This window comes from Pelmatolapia mariae, linkage group LG15 (assembly GCF_036321145.2).
Source record: "Pelmatolapia mariae isolate MD_Pm_ZW linkage group LG15, Pm_UMD_F_2, whole genome shotgun sequence".
Classification (NCBI taxonomy): domain Eukaryota; kingdom Metazoa; phylum Chordata; class Actinopteri; order Cichliformes; family Cichlidae; genus Pelmatolapia; species Pelmatolapia mariae.
In genome coordinates this window covers 25,154,779-25,169,547 of record NC_086240.1, presented here as the reverse complement: position 1 = coordinate 25,169,547, position 14,769 = coordinate 25,154,779, and the positions used below count along the sequence as shown (strand labels likewise).

General features: G+C 41.6%; 2 protein-coding genes and 4 non-coding genes across 6 annotated transcripts; 1 reads left to right on the top strand and 5 right to left on the bottom strand.

The window, feature by feature from the left end:
- Window positions 1-247: 247 nt before the first annotated feature.
- On the bottom strand, window positions 248-6,431 carry rps7 (ribosomal protein S7). The gene is made up of 7 exons (XM_063495749.1): window positions 6,404-6,431; window positions 5,805-5,890; window positions 4,444-4,515; window positions 3,696-3,839; window positions 3,080-3,144; window positions 1,100-1,250; window positions 248-359 (listed from the first exon to the last, which is right to left on the bottom strand). Exons 2-7 carry the CDS (start codon window positions 5,877-5,879, stop codon window positions 282-284), a joined length of 585 nt encoding a protein of 194 aa, XP_063351819.1. The 5' UTR covers window positions 5,880-5,890; window positions 6,404-6,431; the 3' UTR covers window positions 248-281.
- LOC134643919 (small nucleolar RNA SNORA73 family) lies at window positions 664-881 on the bottom strand. The gene has a single exon (XR_010096429.1). It is a non-coding gene; the product is annotated as a small nucleolar RNA SNORA73 family (small nucleolar RNA).
- LOC134643917 (small nucleolar RNA SNORA73 family) lies at window positions 2,090-2,307 on the bottom strand. Its single transcript, XR_010096427.1, has one exon. It is a non-coding gene; the product is annotated as a small nucleolar RNA SNORA73 family (small nucleolar RNA).
- Window positions 3,308-3,525, bottom strand: LOC134643918 (small nucleolar RNA SNORA73 family). Its single transcript, XR_010096428.1, has one exon. It is a non-coding gene; the product is annotated as a small nucleolar RNA SNORA73 family (small nucleolar RNA).
- LOC134643916 (small nucleolar RNA SNORA73 family) lies at window positions 4,087-4,304 on the bottom strand. Its single transcript, XR_010096426.1, has one exon. It is a non-coding gene; the product is annotated as a small nucleolar RNA SNORA73 family (small nucleolar RNA).
- A 101-nt stretch (window positions 6,432-6,532) lies between the features above and the next one.
- On the top strand, window positions 6,533-13,886 carry rnaseh1 (ribonuclease H1). Its single transcript, XM_063495378.1, has 8 exons — window positions 6,533-7,018; window positions 9,276-9,400; window positions 9,664-9,858; window positions 10,017-10,116; window positions 10,257-10,311; window positions 11,700-11,784; window positions 11,899-12,023; window positions 13,549-13,886. Exons 1-8 carry the CDS (start codon window positions 6,891-6,893, stop codon window positions 13,663-13,665), a joined length of 930 nt encoding a protein of 309 aa, XP_063351448.1. The 5' UTR covers window positions 6,533-6,890; the 3' UTR covers window positions 13,666-13,886.
- Window positions 13,887-14,769: the final 883 nt, after the last annotated feature.

Genomic DNA, 14,769 nt, shown 5'->3' with positions numbered 1-14,769 from the left:
AGTCAGCCACCCAACCCTTCTTTCCAGTAATGGTATGATCTGAGCTTTTGTGAATGGCGAGCCAATCAAAATAAAGTCCCATCCCTGCCTGCCTGCATGGATTCTCAACAGGGCTGAACATTTTGCTCCCGCATACCGACAGGTTATTAATAACTGCCATATATCGTTTGAAAAGCTTAATAGTGCTCCGTTGGTCTCCAACGTGCCCTCTGAGAAGGAAATCAAAGACCACAACCTGCAACAGTAGTGACAGTAAACAAATTTTATTTTGTCATCTGCATTTACAGCTGGAATTCCGGGAATTCAAACACGACGTCTTTGCCTGTGAGCTTCTTGTAGACACCAGAGAAGGTCTCCACCTGAATCAGGAAACAAAATCAACGTTAGTTTAACTTAACCTGCCTCTTATTTACCATCATCACTTTTTCTTTACATGATATAAAAACAACAACAACAACTAAGGCTGCAGGACAAACTCCCATCTGCAGCTGAAGGATTTAAACAGGTCTATTTTTTATGCCAGTATGTTGTACTTAATACAACCCCTTGGATTTTGGATTCTTGAACAGACACAAACAGAAACTGAAGTAGGACTTTGATCTGTGCATAAAACTCAAAGTAAAGGACAAGTTAAGCCATAAATTGAGTTTCTGTTTATGATCAGTCTGTGCACTGCATGGTTTAGCTCCCCAGTAATGGCCCCAAAGGACTCTGGGAAGATGTAGGAATATGCAGGACGCTCGTCCTCACCGGCCGGCAGCCGGGGACAGAGCTTTCTGTCCGACATTGTGGAACGGGACTGTACGTCTTGGCTCAGAGCTATGCTCCCATACGCCACCAGGACAGAGCCAGGAGAGCAACTCTCTGGATGTCCACGTCGGAACAAAAAGGTTTCTGACTTAAAACATCTCCAGACATTTAACCGATGGACACATGCTCTATGTCTTATCCTTTTAATAAATCACGTTTTTGGGAGGTGTTTGGTGTGACAACCTGACTTTTTCCCCACACCAAACAATCCATCCACTGATTAATAAGTTAAAGACTGACACTTGAAATCATCGTTATTAATGTTTCCTGAACATGCTTTACAACTCACTTTGTGTTCGACGTTGTTCTGCTGAGCCTTGTCCAGGTGGACCTTGATGAGCCTGCTGCTGTCCAGTTTCACTCTGATCCTCTTACCCACGATCTCACTGGGGAACACCAGGTCCTCCAAGATGGCGTCGTGGACCGCGGTCAGAGTGCGGCTGAGGGAAGAATTGGGGGGAAAGAAAAAAGGTCATTAATGCTTCATTTCCAACTCAGTTTAGTTTAAGTGTGTGTCCACAGCGAGTTTGCGTGCTTCAGTTTAGTTTGGTTCTTATGTGTTGAAAGCTTTAGGTTCTACTTGAGCTTTTATTACTTCTCTACACTGGTGGGGTATTTATCGTGGGCAGAAACACTTAATCATGCTGACATCCTGCTCGTGTTAATAACTTTGAGCAATACTAACACAAGACATTTCTTCCTCCTCAAGTCTGGTTTTTATTTTATTTCAGTAAAGTAAAACATTTTTCCCGATAATAGTTTTATGTTACAGCAATAATCTTGGGAGTGAGGCCCTGAGGGTCAACACCTGAGGCGCGGTGTTGATTACAAAGCTTGTCTCCCAAGGCCAGCCATGGGTCCCTGCAGGCCTGCCTCCACTACACGATGTGTGCTGCTGCAGACCTGCACGACAACCACAGGCTGATCAACAGGATGCCAGCCTAGACAGCCGTCACCTCAAGCAGACTGGAGAGGTTGCAGACCATGACTTACAGAAGCAACGGGCTATAGTACCCTAGTGAGTTTCACTTCCTCTAAATAAATCTTACTGAGAGTTTTAGTCAGCCTGGTCCGAGCTGAACTTCGGATTACTGTGTTTTACCAAACGGTTGAAAGACTCAGCTCTGATAAACCGGGAACCAATAATCACATCAGTAAAGTTTTCCTTCCAAAGCACCTGCAGCGCCCTATCAAACATCCAACTTTCAGCACAAACCGGGACTCTTCAAAGAAAATAAAAACATTCAGTCACGCCATCTTTGGTTTCTATTAATGATCAGTCTGTGCACTGCATGGTTTAGCTCCCCAGTAATGGCCCCAAAGGACTCTGGGAAGATGTAGGAATATGCAGGACGCTCATCCTCACCAGCCAGCAGCCAGGGACAGAGCTTTCTCTCCAACGTTGTGGAACGGGACTGTACGTCTTGGCTCAGAGCTACGCTCCCATACGCCACCAGGACAGAGCCAGGAGAGCAACTCTCTGGATGTCCACGTCGGATTAGATTTAAAAACGGGTTTATAGCATCATTCTGTCCAGTTAATAAACCTTTCTCCCTTTTTTTAGAAACACATTTGTAGATTTAAGTTTACAGTTATCCTCACAATTCCTTTTATTTTGAAGGACAGAGAGAAATAAATCTTAAGGGTGTTACCTCAAAAAAGATGCTTCAACACAGTATTAACAGAAATTTTTTTTAAAAATCATTTATACACAATAAAGCAATTTCTAAAGCTTAAAGAGACCACTGCAGATGTATTAAAGTCATGTGATGAAAATGAATATCAGAAGAACTTAATTTTCATCACATGCATCTGGTAGCATGCATTGCATCAGTACCTCCACAAGGTGGTGGTAAATCGCATGTAACCACCACCAGGCTACCCGATGCTGGACTGATAAAAGGGGTCTGAGAAGGTGACAGAAGATTGAACACTTTACAAACCATAGAAACAAACCCAGAGAACACTGAAGTTCAGAAAAATGAAAGTAAACTAAGCACAGTGTAAACGTTGCCAGCTCAAGTTCATTATAGTGTTTTAGTATCAGCTCCAAAAAAAAAAAAAAAAAAAAAAAAAATAGTTCAAGAGTATTAGTGGAAATGCTCATCACTGCACCATCTTCCCTCCATTCTTTCACTTGAATCAATGTCAGAGCTGGAAAGTGTCTAACATTAAAGACTCCAGATCCATTTTAACACATTGACCCACTCTTGCGAGTCCGCTGCAGAAATCTGTGAGATCAAATTTAAAGCCAACTCTCTGCACTCACCTCCTGGGACGCTTCTGCTTATTCTTCGTGCGGCTTTTCCTGGTGGGTTTGGGCAGAATTCTCCTCTGAAAGTCAGAAATGGTTCAATTAATCTCCAACGAGGAATTGGGCAAACAAAAGCAACTACAGAGCAGCACGAAGGTAACAATCAGGTTCAGGCTGATATTCTTGCTTACATAAAATGGTTTTATTTCATTATCAGCCTATAAGTTGAACCCTGATTTGAAAAGATGTGCACTGCATGGTTTAGCTCCCCAGTAATGGCCCCAAAGGACTCTGGAAAGATGTAGGAATATGCAGGACGCTCGTCCTCACCGGCCGGCAGCCGGGGACAGAGCTTTCTGTCCGACATTGTGGAACGGGACTGTACGTCTCGGCTCAGAGCTACGCTCCCATACGCCACCAGGACAGAGCCAGGAGAGCAACTCTCTGGATGTCCATGTCGGATAAAAGAATCACCGCAACACATGGACACATACCTCAGCTCACCCCTGTTCTTAACAGGGTTATGCATTTTAAATAATGTTTTCCAGGCATCCAGCTTGAAAGCAAAACGTAATATTTCTGGATATCAAGTAAGTCATCAAAGTGACAGTCACAGCGATGGTATCCTCACCTGTGCAATGAAGACCACGTGCTTTCCACTGAACTTCTTCTCCAGCTCCCTCACCAGGCGCACCTGAATCTTCTGGAAGGACTTCAGCTGAGGGACAGGAACGAAGATGATGATGGCTTTCCTGTTTCCACCAACCTCGATTTCCTGAAAAGAATAAAGCAGCAGTCATTTAAGAGCACAGGGGCTCTGAAGTGTGGTGTGACGCCATCTGGGCAGGGCAGGAGCTCTCCACGAGGTGCCCAAATCCCAGCTTTGGATCCTTGAAGGAAAATGTCTTAATGTTTCCTAAATCTGTGGCTGTTAAAACTCTGAGGAACTTGCACTTAGCTCTAGGTTAGTACGAAAGAATTTTAGTAAAACACGACGACTTATAACACCAGTACGTATCAAAAAGTGTGCACTGCATGGTTTAGCTCCCCAGTAATGGCCCCAAAGGACTCTGGGAAGATGTAGGAATATGCAGGACGCTTGTCCTCACCAGCCAGCAGCCGGGGACAGAGCTTTTTCTCCAACGTTGTGGAACGGGACTGTACGTCTCAGCTCAGAGCTACGCTCCCATACGCCACCAGGACAGAGCCAGGAGAGCAACTCTCTGGATGTCCACGTCGGATTAGATTTAAAACTTATCATAAAGATAAATTAAAGCTGGATTTTAAATCAGTGAAAAGCAGCAAACACAGCAACAGGCTTGTTTGCTGCTCATTCAATGACATGAAGCTCATGCACACAGGCTCGTGTGAACTCTCACCTTTGCTGCAGTGATGTTCAGCTCTCTCAGCTGAGCCTTCAGGTCAGAGTTCATCTCCAGCTCGAGCAGAGCCTGTGGAAAGACCAGTCAAATGAGTAAAGCAAGCACAACCACATCACTCATCCTACCTCTGGCTAGCTCAAACACTTTCTATTGGCTTCATATTTCTGCTTCTAACATTAAAAAAGGAGAGCCCAATCCCACCGATGGCATCTTTTCCATGTGGTCATTAAAAGAAACGAAACCATCCCTTTTTAAAATACATTTTAAAAACTGAAAGTTATTTTGTGAGACTCAATTATCAGCTGCTGCACCAGTAGCTTCTTTATCCTGAAGACAGACTAACAACTCCACCATCTTGGACTCCAACTGGTGACGGTTATGCTCTTGAGCCTCAGTGAGCTTCAGCTGCTGAAGGTTCAGGATTACATCACCTTCCAACTTCCAGGATCTCTCCACAGCAAGGAGAAAGACTTCCATCACCAGCTGCTGTCCAAGACAGCAGAGTTAGAATCTGAGACAGCTGACTGATCGCCATGAGAGCAACCAGTTAAGCTTTAGGGAACACTAGATGAGAAATACCACAGCCGCCTGGTGAGCAGGGTTAAAACATCACTTCAGTTATTGTTAAACTAATCAGTTAAGCCAGGGGTACAGCTTTCTGTCCGACGATGTGGAACAGGACTATGTCTACACTCACAGGTGCATTAGCCTTTTCTTTTTTCAAAGAGAAAACATGACCTGGGTTACTTTTTTTGCTTGCTGAACTTATAATGTATCACCACTATTGCACTGCAATGCTGGTGCTGCTGGTACTTTGTCCACCAGACACTTCAACGACAGCAGAAATATGATATAATTTTAAGGCCGCATCACCCCATCAGTCCACCAACCAGTAAGTGGACAAAACAACCAAACAGGGCTGTCCTAATGAAACACTCAGCCTTACAGGATTGAGAAGAACCAGCAGCTGAGACTTTAATGTCAGTCATAATTAAATCACATTAAAGACTCAATCACACACAGCCTTACATTCCTCCAACAGTACAATTCTTGTTTAAATAGTCACTTAGAGACAAGAGAGTTCTGATACTGTACATGAACCCCTGTACACTTTGAAAACTTAGACAAAAAAAAAATCAGTGCCTTTTTATTAAATGTAATCATTTAATAAAAAGGCCTCATATTAACAGAGTGCAGTTATGTAATGGCTGACCAATAAATCATATAGATTTCTTACACCACACATTAATTCATGATGCCCTTTACCGTTTTCTCCCCAAAGGCCCCCACAGTTACTCATTCAGCTGGACTGACGCTTCAATAATACATGGATCTGTGATGCCGTTAGACTTTCTTACCTGAGAGATCCCAGACTCAAACTCGTCTGGCTTCTCGCCATTAGGCTTCACTATTTTGGCGCTGGTACTGAACATGGCCTTTGTCTCTGCACGGAGAAATAAAAACATTTAGGTTAGACCCACCGGCATCCGAACATATTTAATATCCACCCTTTACTGAAAGCCCAGAGCACCGCTAACCTCCAGGCGTAACACCTCTGAGCTAACCGGGCTAGCCCACAATAGCACAGGAGATGGATATAACAGTCCAATGGGCATAAAACGGCACATACATATTAACTACTTGAGTCACAATTAAAAGAACTGAACCTCCGAACCTGGAAATTAACTCAAGCTCTTCTCCCCTCGGTTTTGTGACGGCTAACTGAACACATGCACGGCCTGTTGCTAGCCGCTACTCGCTTGCCGAACTCATTGAGCAGAGCCCCTCTACTATGTCTTATTTAGACATTAAAATGAGCCATCCGATACTGCAAATCACACAATCTAAGCTATCACAGGCTTCACTTGCCTTTCTGTGTATAAACCTTGCCATTAAACACATTTAAAGTACATTTTAAAACAGAAAAGCCAGTCCAGGGTAAAATGGCACGACTAACCTCTGTCAACGACGGCCAAGGAAGAGGCCGGAACATCGCGAGAGTTGGATTAATCCAATCGGGAGCGACCGTTTTTTCTATCGCGAGAATTGTAGAAACGCTCGGAGTGATAAGAACTATCGCGTGAGTTTAGTAGAAAACAGTCGGGGAAACTGCAGGCAGTTGATTGCAGTGCTTTTAGACTGATTTTTGTTCGATTTTGTTTACTGCAACATTTTCAGATAGGGATATACGGCTAATGAAGAAACTAAGATGACTGCAAGACTTATTAGACTGGTGTTAAATATATAAGGAATACTTTGTTGGGCTCTTTCGGGTTTAGCTTTCCCGGACATCTGTACACCTGGCTGCTAATTTGGTCCCATATTTCAAGGTTTTATGTCAAACCACGCCTTCACTACTCAAATCTATTGACATTTGAATGTGTCCGAGTTAATATCACGATGCTAGCCACCTTCGTTCCCCTGCAGTGTGTTGGCAGACAGTGATGTTTAGGCTGACTGGTCTTTTCAGAGTTGCATGCAGGACCTTTTGTAGCGCTGCTGACGACATGGCGAAAGGGAAGTTTTTCTACGCAGTTAGGAAAGGACACAAAACGGGAGTCTACACTTCATGGTGAGACCGGACACACCTCAATGCCTGCACATTTGTTTTTAAGAAAATCAATGTTATTGGCTATTCAAAGTGCATGTTCTTTCAGTGAGAGTGAGTGGATGCCAGCTTCCGTTCAGATACACGAAGATTTCTTTTTCTCCTTGAGCTACAGCAAAACAACCCACCGGTTTTAAGATCATATCAGTTTTTCCCTGTCAGTACATCCCACACTTTAATTCGGCATGGAAGCAGAACATACACAGCTTCGTTTTCTCCGTTTTTCAGGTGGATAGCCTTCAAACAGTTAAATGTATTTCCGCCATTAATGTGGCTCATTTGTGAGTAGGAGGGCCTAAAATTGATTTATTCTTACATAACTAGAAATGTAGTATGTCTTTGGTTTGTCTATATTATAAATAAATACAAATAAAATAAACAACACGCCAGGACCAGACCGGTGAAACTTTACCTTCTGTTAGTGCACAGAAGTTTAACTACACATTTAATCTTTGAGAAAAGAAACTTTGGACCCATTGTTACAAGCAGTGGCGGTCCTAGCCTGTTTGGCGCCCCGGGCGAACACGCCCTCTGGCGCCCCCCCGCTCCCCCACTCCCCCCCCCACACACACACGGACGCACACACGCACACACACATATATGACCCTATATATGAAGAGAGAGAGAGTATGCATAGCATGCAAACGGCTACCAAACAGACATCATAATTCGTCATACAATGGGAACAGGACAAATCAACAATTGACACTGACTAATTAACATTATATTATTGTATATATTGTTTGGAGTTTAGTCTCTTACTGTTACTATTTTTACCATTTCTTCTTGGAGGAACTGTAACCCACATAATTTCCTTAGGGATTAAGAAAGTATTCTGATTCTTAATGTTTTAGGATACATGACCTGCCATTATCCAATGACACATCTGCTTACCTGTATCTTTTGCTCGTTTCTCCTTGTAGGAGCCATAATTAAATGTATTGAATTTTAATGATCACTGGGTTTTCATTTGTTTGGTTGCTATGGTGATGTGTAACGGGAGTCACGTGGGTGCTAGCGGTGACATTAAGAGGGCGTTGTCAGTCTGTCTTTCACTGGTTTGATTTTGACAGAGAGGAGGGCTGGGTAGCCGTAGTTTTTGTTGACAGCAGCACAACGAGTTTCCCCTTGTTGCATTAGAGCTGTGATGTTTTAAGAGTTTGAATCGCGAGCCGATCACATTGCTCTGTAAACTTTTCAAGCACTTTAATAAACAAGCAAGCAATTCCACCTCTCGCATTGCGTGAAGTTGACAGCGCGTCAGGCAAATAGGCAGGCTCCATCCCCGGCCTCTAGCGACTGTGGAAGTCGCTACACTCCTCCTCTTCTTTTCTCTTTTTCTTAAACTTTAAAAACGGGTTGTGTGTGAGACTTTAAAGCAACAAAATATAAAATATACATTTTAAATTGTTATTGATCCCTTTACCCCTGGTCCTAAAGTGTATATTTATTTTCTTACTCTTCTTATATTTATTGTTTGTTTACTTGCACTGCTGTAACTGGAGCCTCGTCGTCTCGTCTCTCTATATACTGGACTGTATGTAGCAGAGATGACAATAAAGTTTACTTTACTTCAGCTGCGAGCAGGCGCACCGAGGGCTCTCGCGCTCACTTTTCGCGTATAGAATTTCGAAAAAACATCGGTGCAAATTATAAGGCTGTATCATAATGTCTGGTGTTTTCGTGTTGTTGGTTTGTTTTTATTTTGTTTTATTTTGCAAGTTGGTTATTAGATGCTGCTCCAGCCACCCAGAGAATGGTTACAAGAAGGGAACATTTTTGTTATTGTTCTTCTGTTACTTAATTAGTTTAATGTACCGTAAATGGTAGGAAACAGTCAAAAGTTAAAACACAGTTAAAGTCATCCTCCAAAGCTGCCCGCTTGGCCAGATTGGAGTCTGCCCTAGATATTTTCTCTTATTTCAGACCATTTTGAATGCTGGAAATTCAGAAATCAGTAGTTTCTGAAATATTCAGGCCAATGTGTCTGCCACCAACAATCACTGCCATGTTCAGTGTCACTTAAATTCTCTTTCTTCCTCATTCCAGTGGCTCAGTTTGAACTTCAGTGGGTCATCTTGACCATGTCTATGTGCCTGAATGGATTGAGTTGCAGTTGAAAAGGTGTATCATTAAAGTGTCCGGAGGGGAGAATGAAGACGTCTCAAGATTTTTATTCTCCTGATTTTTTACTTTTTATTTTTATTTTTTTGTCATTTAGGGACGAGTGTAAGAGCCAAGTGGACAAATTTCCTTCTGCCTCCTTTAAGAAGTTTGCCTCAGAGCGAGATGCCTGGGCATTCGTCAGAGGGATCGAGCCTTCTGCAGTTCCAGATGTGAAGAAAGGTGAATATTTTCTAATTTTATACTCTTCAAATACACACTCGAGAAGCTATAATTAATTGGAGCTGGGATTGAGGCTGAACTCGGAGCATCTTGGAACTGAAATGGCCGTTAGTTTGGATTCCAAGAATATGTTAACCCAGCCACTGTGTCTGTTTGAGATGGTAATACAGCATGCATACAAAGCTCACAGGTGATTTTAAGTGGAGAATCAGGTACTTGCTGCACACTGTTCTTGATGAACTTTTTGTGTTTGTGGCTTTCAGTAACTCAGAGCGTGGAGTCTGATGTCACTCTGCTTCCTAAACGAGGCCCGGAGCCGCTTGAGTACATCCCTCTTGGCAAAAAGAGATGTCACTCGGAGGAGAAGGCGGGGCACCAGCCCAAACGAGTTAAGCCATCAGAGAGCTCGACATCACAAAACTCGTCATCAGAGAGCTCTGACGGATTCACGTACATGGGTGAGATGTGCAAGATTTAATATACTCCATTCAACATGATGTTATGGGGACAAAATCATGTTATTTACTACATACAGAAATATTTAAATGTAAAATGTAGAAAATGGAAGCAATAAAACTTGAACTCCAGTCTGAGCTGTTCTGCGTTCTCTGTACAGGTGACGCTGTGGTTGTTTACACCGATGGCTGCTGCTCAGGAAACGGACAGAGCGGAGCACGGGCTGGCATCGGGGTCTACTGGGGATGCAACAACTCGCTGTGAGAATATGTGCACGTGTTACAACAAGCATGTTTTAAACAGTTCCTAAAATCTGCTCAGTCTAAACCTCCATAGTGAAAGTCTTAATTGCATTAATGGATGCATTGGTTTCTCACATTTGTTGCCTCTGGCTTTATAGAAATGTTGCAGAGAGGCTGCAGGGAAGGCAGACCAACCAGCGCGCAGAGATACAAGTAAGATTTACACCTCAGCATGAGAGTTTCTGTCTTAAAAGTCCAGTTTAAAGCTCAGTGTTAACTGTGCAGGTCTGCACTTAAACAGTACTTCTTTAATTTTTAACACTAACACAGGGTGATTTTCATTCTGTTGCTTTAGAACCTTTTTAAAAGGACCACCATGACACCCTTTTTTCCTTTTGTGAGATGTGTACGGAGAAATAAAAGAAGAGCACTTCAATTTGCCAGTTATTGTTTTGTTTTAATATATTTTAATGGGAAGTCTGTTTTAGGGCTGTTCGATATAACGATATATATCGGATGACGATAGAAAAACGTCTATCGTTTCATTTTACGCTATCGTTTGTTTCGTGGTGTCGCAAAATAAACTGTTTATGGCAATATTTTTTCATCATTTTGATGGTCACTGTAGTGGCTATATTAATTTCTTAAAGTTCTCTCTTTGTCTTATATTTAATATAACCACACTACGGACGGACAAGCGCTTGTTTTTTATGCGTTTTCGTTAGCAACAACGACGGTAAAACCACGGCGTGTCCGTTTGTTTATTTTCCACATAAACCTTTCACAATAAAGCTCAAGATCCTGTTGAGGCTTTTCAAAATAAAACGAGTCACGTGAAAGATGCAGAGTATTTACGGATGAGAAGCAAAAAAGAGCCGCCAGGTGCTAAAAAATAAACCTTAGACTCAAACGTTAGAACAGACTTTTCTCCGCAGCATGCTGTGTAATAAATACTTACAAAGAAAACAGTGGCCGTTACAACTTATGTCTAAAAATGTATAGTTCCATGCATCAGCTAAAACACTCGACTCCAGGTACACGACGCCCAGCTGGAAACACTTCACGCAAGTCGAGATGCCCGAGATTCACAGAATTTACAGGAAATGTTACATTTTTGCAATTTATATCGTTATATCGACGATAGATTTCTTAATATCGGGATATGAGATTTTTGTCATATCGCACAGCCCTAGTCTGTTTTTTGGGTGTCAGGTAAAATCTACCTGACATTAGTGATAGTGTTATAAAACTGCACGTTAGCGTGCTAGGGTTAAAGCGAGGAGAGGCTGAGGCAATTTTAACCAGTTTAAATTACTGAGGGCCAGCATATAAAGAGGCTTATTAAATGCTACAGCAAATACAAAGAAGCGCCACCTGATGGTCATAGTTGGAACAAAACTAAAAATGGCACCACGAGAATGAAGGTTTTAAACTCACTTTCTGAAAACTTTCCTGAAGGAGCAGATATGTAAATGTACCTATTTATTGGAAAGAATAGCAAGATGCAGGCCTGTAAATGCCTGTTTGTTATTTTATGCTTGGATTTTTCTCTATAAGCTTTAAAGCATAACTAACTGACGTCTCTGCTCTCGCTGCACCAGGCGGCCTGCAGAGCGCTGGAACAGGCCAAACAGAATAACATCAAGAAGCTCGTTTTATACACAGACAGCAAGTTTACGATAAACGGTGAGTCACAAACTGGAGTCATGCTGCAGTCATGTTGCATTATCACTCAGATTCCAGCTTTTGAATTTCCCACTGAATGGGTAAAGGTTTTTCTTTTCTTTTTCCTTCATGCAGGTGTGACCAGCTGGGTGAAGAACTGGAAGCTAAACGGCTGGAGGTTGAAATCTGGAGGTCAGATTACCAACAAAGACGACTTTGTGAAACTGGACAGGCTGAATGGACAGGTGGAGGTGGTCTGGGTAAGTATCAGTGTTTCTTTGCGGACGGGGTCTTTAGATTCATGCAGGTCAGAAATAAACAATGTTTTTACATTTACCACAGGAGTCTTTTTGCAGTCAACCGCCCCCTGCTGGAGAGGTGATAAATCTGTCCGTGGCCTGAAAAATGGCCACATGGGGGCACCGAAGGCTCAGTACAGTCAGACAGAGCAAGCAGCCGAACAGCTTTCCTCAGAGGCTAAAACTGTATATATCAAAGGGACAGTTTCAGTGGATTACTTGGATTAAGATGATTATGGATTGTTTTTTGTTTTCTGAAATGTTATGCTTTTGATAAGCAGATGAAGTGTTACATATCCAAATAATTTTCCTATTTCAAACGTCTTCAAAAAAGAAAAATCTGAGCATTCGGCTGAAGACAGGTTCAGCGTTCCTGTTTCATTTTGTTTGCACGTTAGATTCATAATTCAGAAAATATCGTAAATTTTTATTATTTTAATCAGCTCTGAATGATAAAAATTTTAAATGATAGAAACTCCCTGGTTTGTTAATAAGACTAAGTGTTCGGCAAGTACACATTTTATACTAAAATATGCTAATGTTTCTTTCATTAGTACTAATTAAATGTGCTAATTTGAATAAATGTTGAATAAACAACAAAATTTTATTCAGACTAGTCTCACAAATGTGTAAAAGGTTCCTGCACTGCGTCACCTTTTTCTGTTCTTAGGTTTAAAAAAAAAGAAAAGAAGTAATTTTATTCCTCTTGCTGCTGGATCATCTGGGTTTTTATTTTAATTGTACAAAGTCAGGCTGACACAAGGTTGACTGTCACTTAATTTCTGATTCAATTATTCGAATGCTTAAAAATGTAAAATATACGTTAAAATAAGGGTCCACAAATAAATCGTGAATGCCAGAATGATATTACGAAAGGGTTCAGATGTATCGTGAGGGAAGAATTAAACCCCCTCAGTCCAAATTAGGCCCAAAAAAGGTGAATATTCAGGTTTTTTGAAGGTGAAGCCAGAGAAATTCAGCATTTTCTGCTTGGAAAATGTAACTTAAAATGATGATCTCTTATTACATTTTTCTCTTCACTTCTGGTGGATTGTTTTGATGTGCTCTACCAAACAGAAAGGTAGTCTGATCTGGAAACGGTGTGACAGGTTCAATTTAAAAGTAACAGTCAGAGGAAAGCATCAGCAGTATTGTTAATGCCTTATCTGATGGATGAACCAGTAATGGTAAAAACAGCCTGTTTGAAGGTTGTACGTATCAGGATGTAATGAAAAATCTTCTGGTCATTTGCAGGTCTTAATGATTTAAATGTGTGATGAGCACCCCATGATTTAGCAGCAATAATTTGAAGTAATCATTTACTGTGACTGCATTACAGACCGCAGTACTAAACAGTCTTAGTACTGCATAGTACAGCCATATCCAATCATTTGTTTAATGCTCAGTAAGCGTCCAAGTGATTGTTTATTAGTTGTTGTTTTCATGTTTTTATACTTACTTGTCTGCTCTTCTGGTCCTCCTCCAGATGCACATTCCAGGTCACGCCGGCTACAGAGGCAACGAGGAGGCCGACAGGCTGTCGAGAGAAGGAGCGGCGAAGCCTCTGCAACCAGAGCACAAAGAAAAAGACGAGCACCTTTAAAGAAATCTGCTGCAGGACTGCTTAATGCTCTTCTTTGGTTCTTTAGCTTTGAAACAAACCTTTCAAATAAATTTGAGAGGTTTGTGTTTCTTGTCCGTGTCAGTTGTGACTGTACCGAAGCTTGAAGGTTGCAGAGAGTCTGCATGCTCATCCTTTTTCTTTTTTTGTGTTGAATGTAAATTTTGATTTGTTTTGGGTCTGAATAAAGATTTTAAGTTTCACCTGTTGTTTCTTGTTAAGTAGCAAGAAGTGAGAAGACAGTTCTTGTGTATAAGAAGCAGAACAAAGTTGAGGAAATCAGGTGAGCTCAAAAAGGTTAAGGAGATGAAGACATGTTGATGAGAAACTTGGACGATGTTTTTAGTTTATTCTGTCTCGTTGTAATCCCCGCAGCCCTCCAGCAGGAGGCGCTCCAGGTCATCATTCGAGCACAGACAAAGGGCTCCTGAGGATTTGGGGTTTATTTAAGGATCTCCTCTCGTACTGATTGACACATTTTGATGAACGTTGTCCCAAACACGCCAGTGCTTGGGGAATATTGTTTTCAAATCACATGTAAGTAAAGTTTATTACAGTGAAACTGAAATGAGAAGGAAGGCGTTTGAGATCAGCGTCTGAATCCAGAAAATCCTGTTGCTCTGTCACAAAATTAAACTGGGAGATGTCTGCTCCCAGTCTGACAAACCAGTAATCATTATCACATTATACAATATTAACTCTCCTTATGGGCAGCTTATCAGAGTAATCCTTGTTTTCTGGACTGAAGATGTACATTTATTTCAGTTTTCTAAAATAAAGTTTTATTGTGAAAAACACCTTCACTACATTAGCAGCAGGTAAATTCCCCTCAGAGGAAACTCTGACATACTGCTGAGGGCAAACACAAAACCTCCCAGAGACTGAAAGAGACGTGGTGCATTAACAAGTTTATTTTATTTAAAAAAGGACAAGCGTTAATTAAAATGCTTCAGTCATGCAGGCTCAGTTTAATCTGCAGGTTGGTGGCATTTATAAAGGGTAAAAGAAAAGCAAAGATGAAGAAGACAAAAGAACATCATTGATAGAAGCATAATAAACAACATTAAAGGCCACTTATAAAGCTCA

Coding starts and splice junctions, on each gene's coding strand:
- rps7 (XM_063495749.1), bottom strand. CDS start 5,879: ATGTTCAGTACCAGCGCCAAAATAGTGAAGCCTAATGGCGAGAAGCCA. Junction 1,251..3,079: donor AAGCAGAAGCGTCCCAGGAG/GTGAGTGCAGAG, acceptor TTCTTCCCTCAG/CCGCACTCTGACCGCGGTCC. Junction 360..1,099: donor AGAACAACGTCGAACACAAA/GTGAGTTGTAAA, acceptor TTCCTGATTCAG/GTGGAGACCTTCTCTGGTGT.
- rnaseh1 (XM_063495378.1), top strand. CDS start 6,891: ATGTTTAGGCTGACTGGTCTTTTCAGAGTTGCATGCAGGACCTTTTGT. Junction 9,401..9,663: donor AGTTCCAGATGTGAAGAAAG/GTGAATATTTTC, acceptor TGTGGCTTTCAG/TAACTCAGAGCGTGGAGTCT. Junction 9,859..10,016: donor TGACGGATTCACGTACATGG/GTGAGATGTGCA, acceptor TTCTCTGTACAG/GTGACGCTGTGGTTGTTTAC.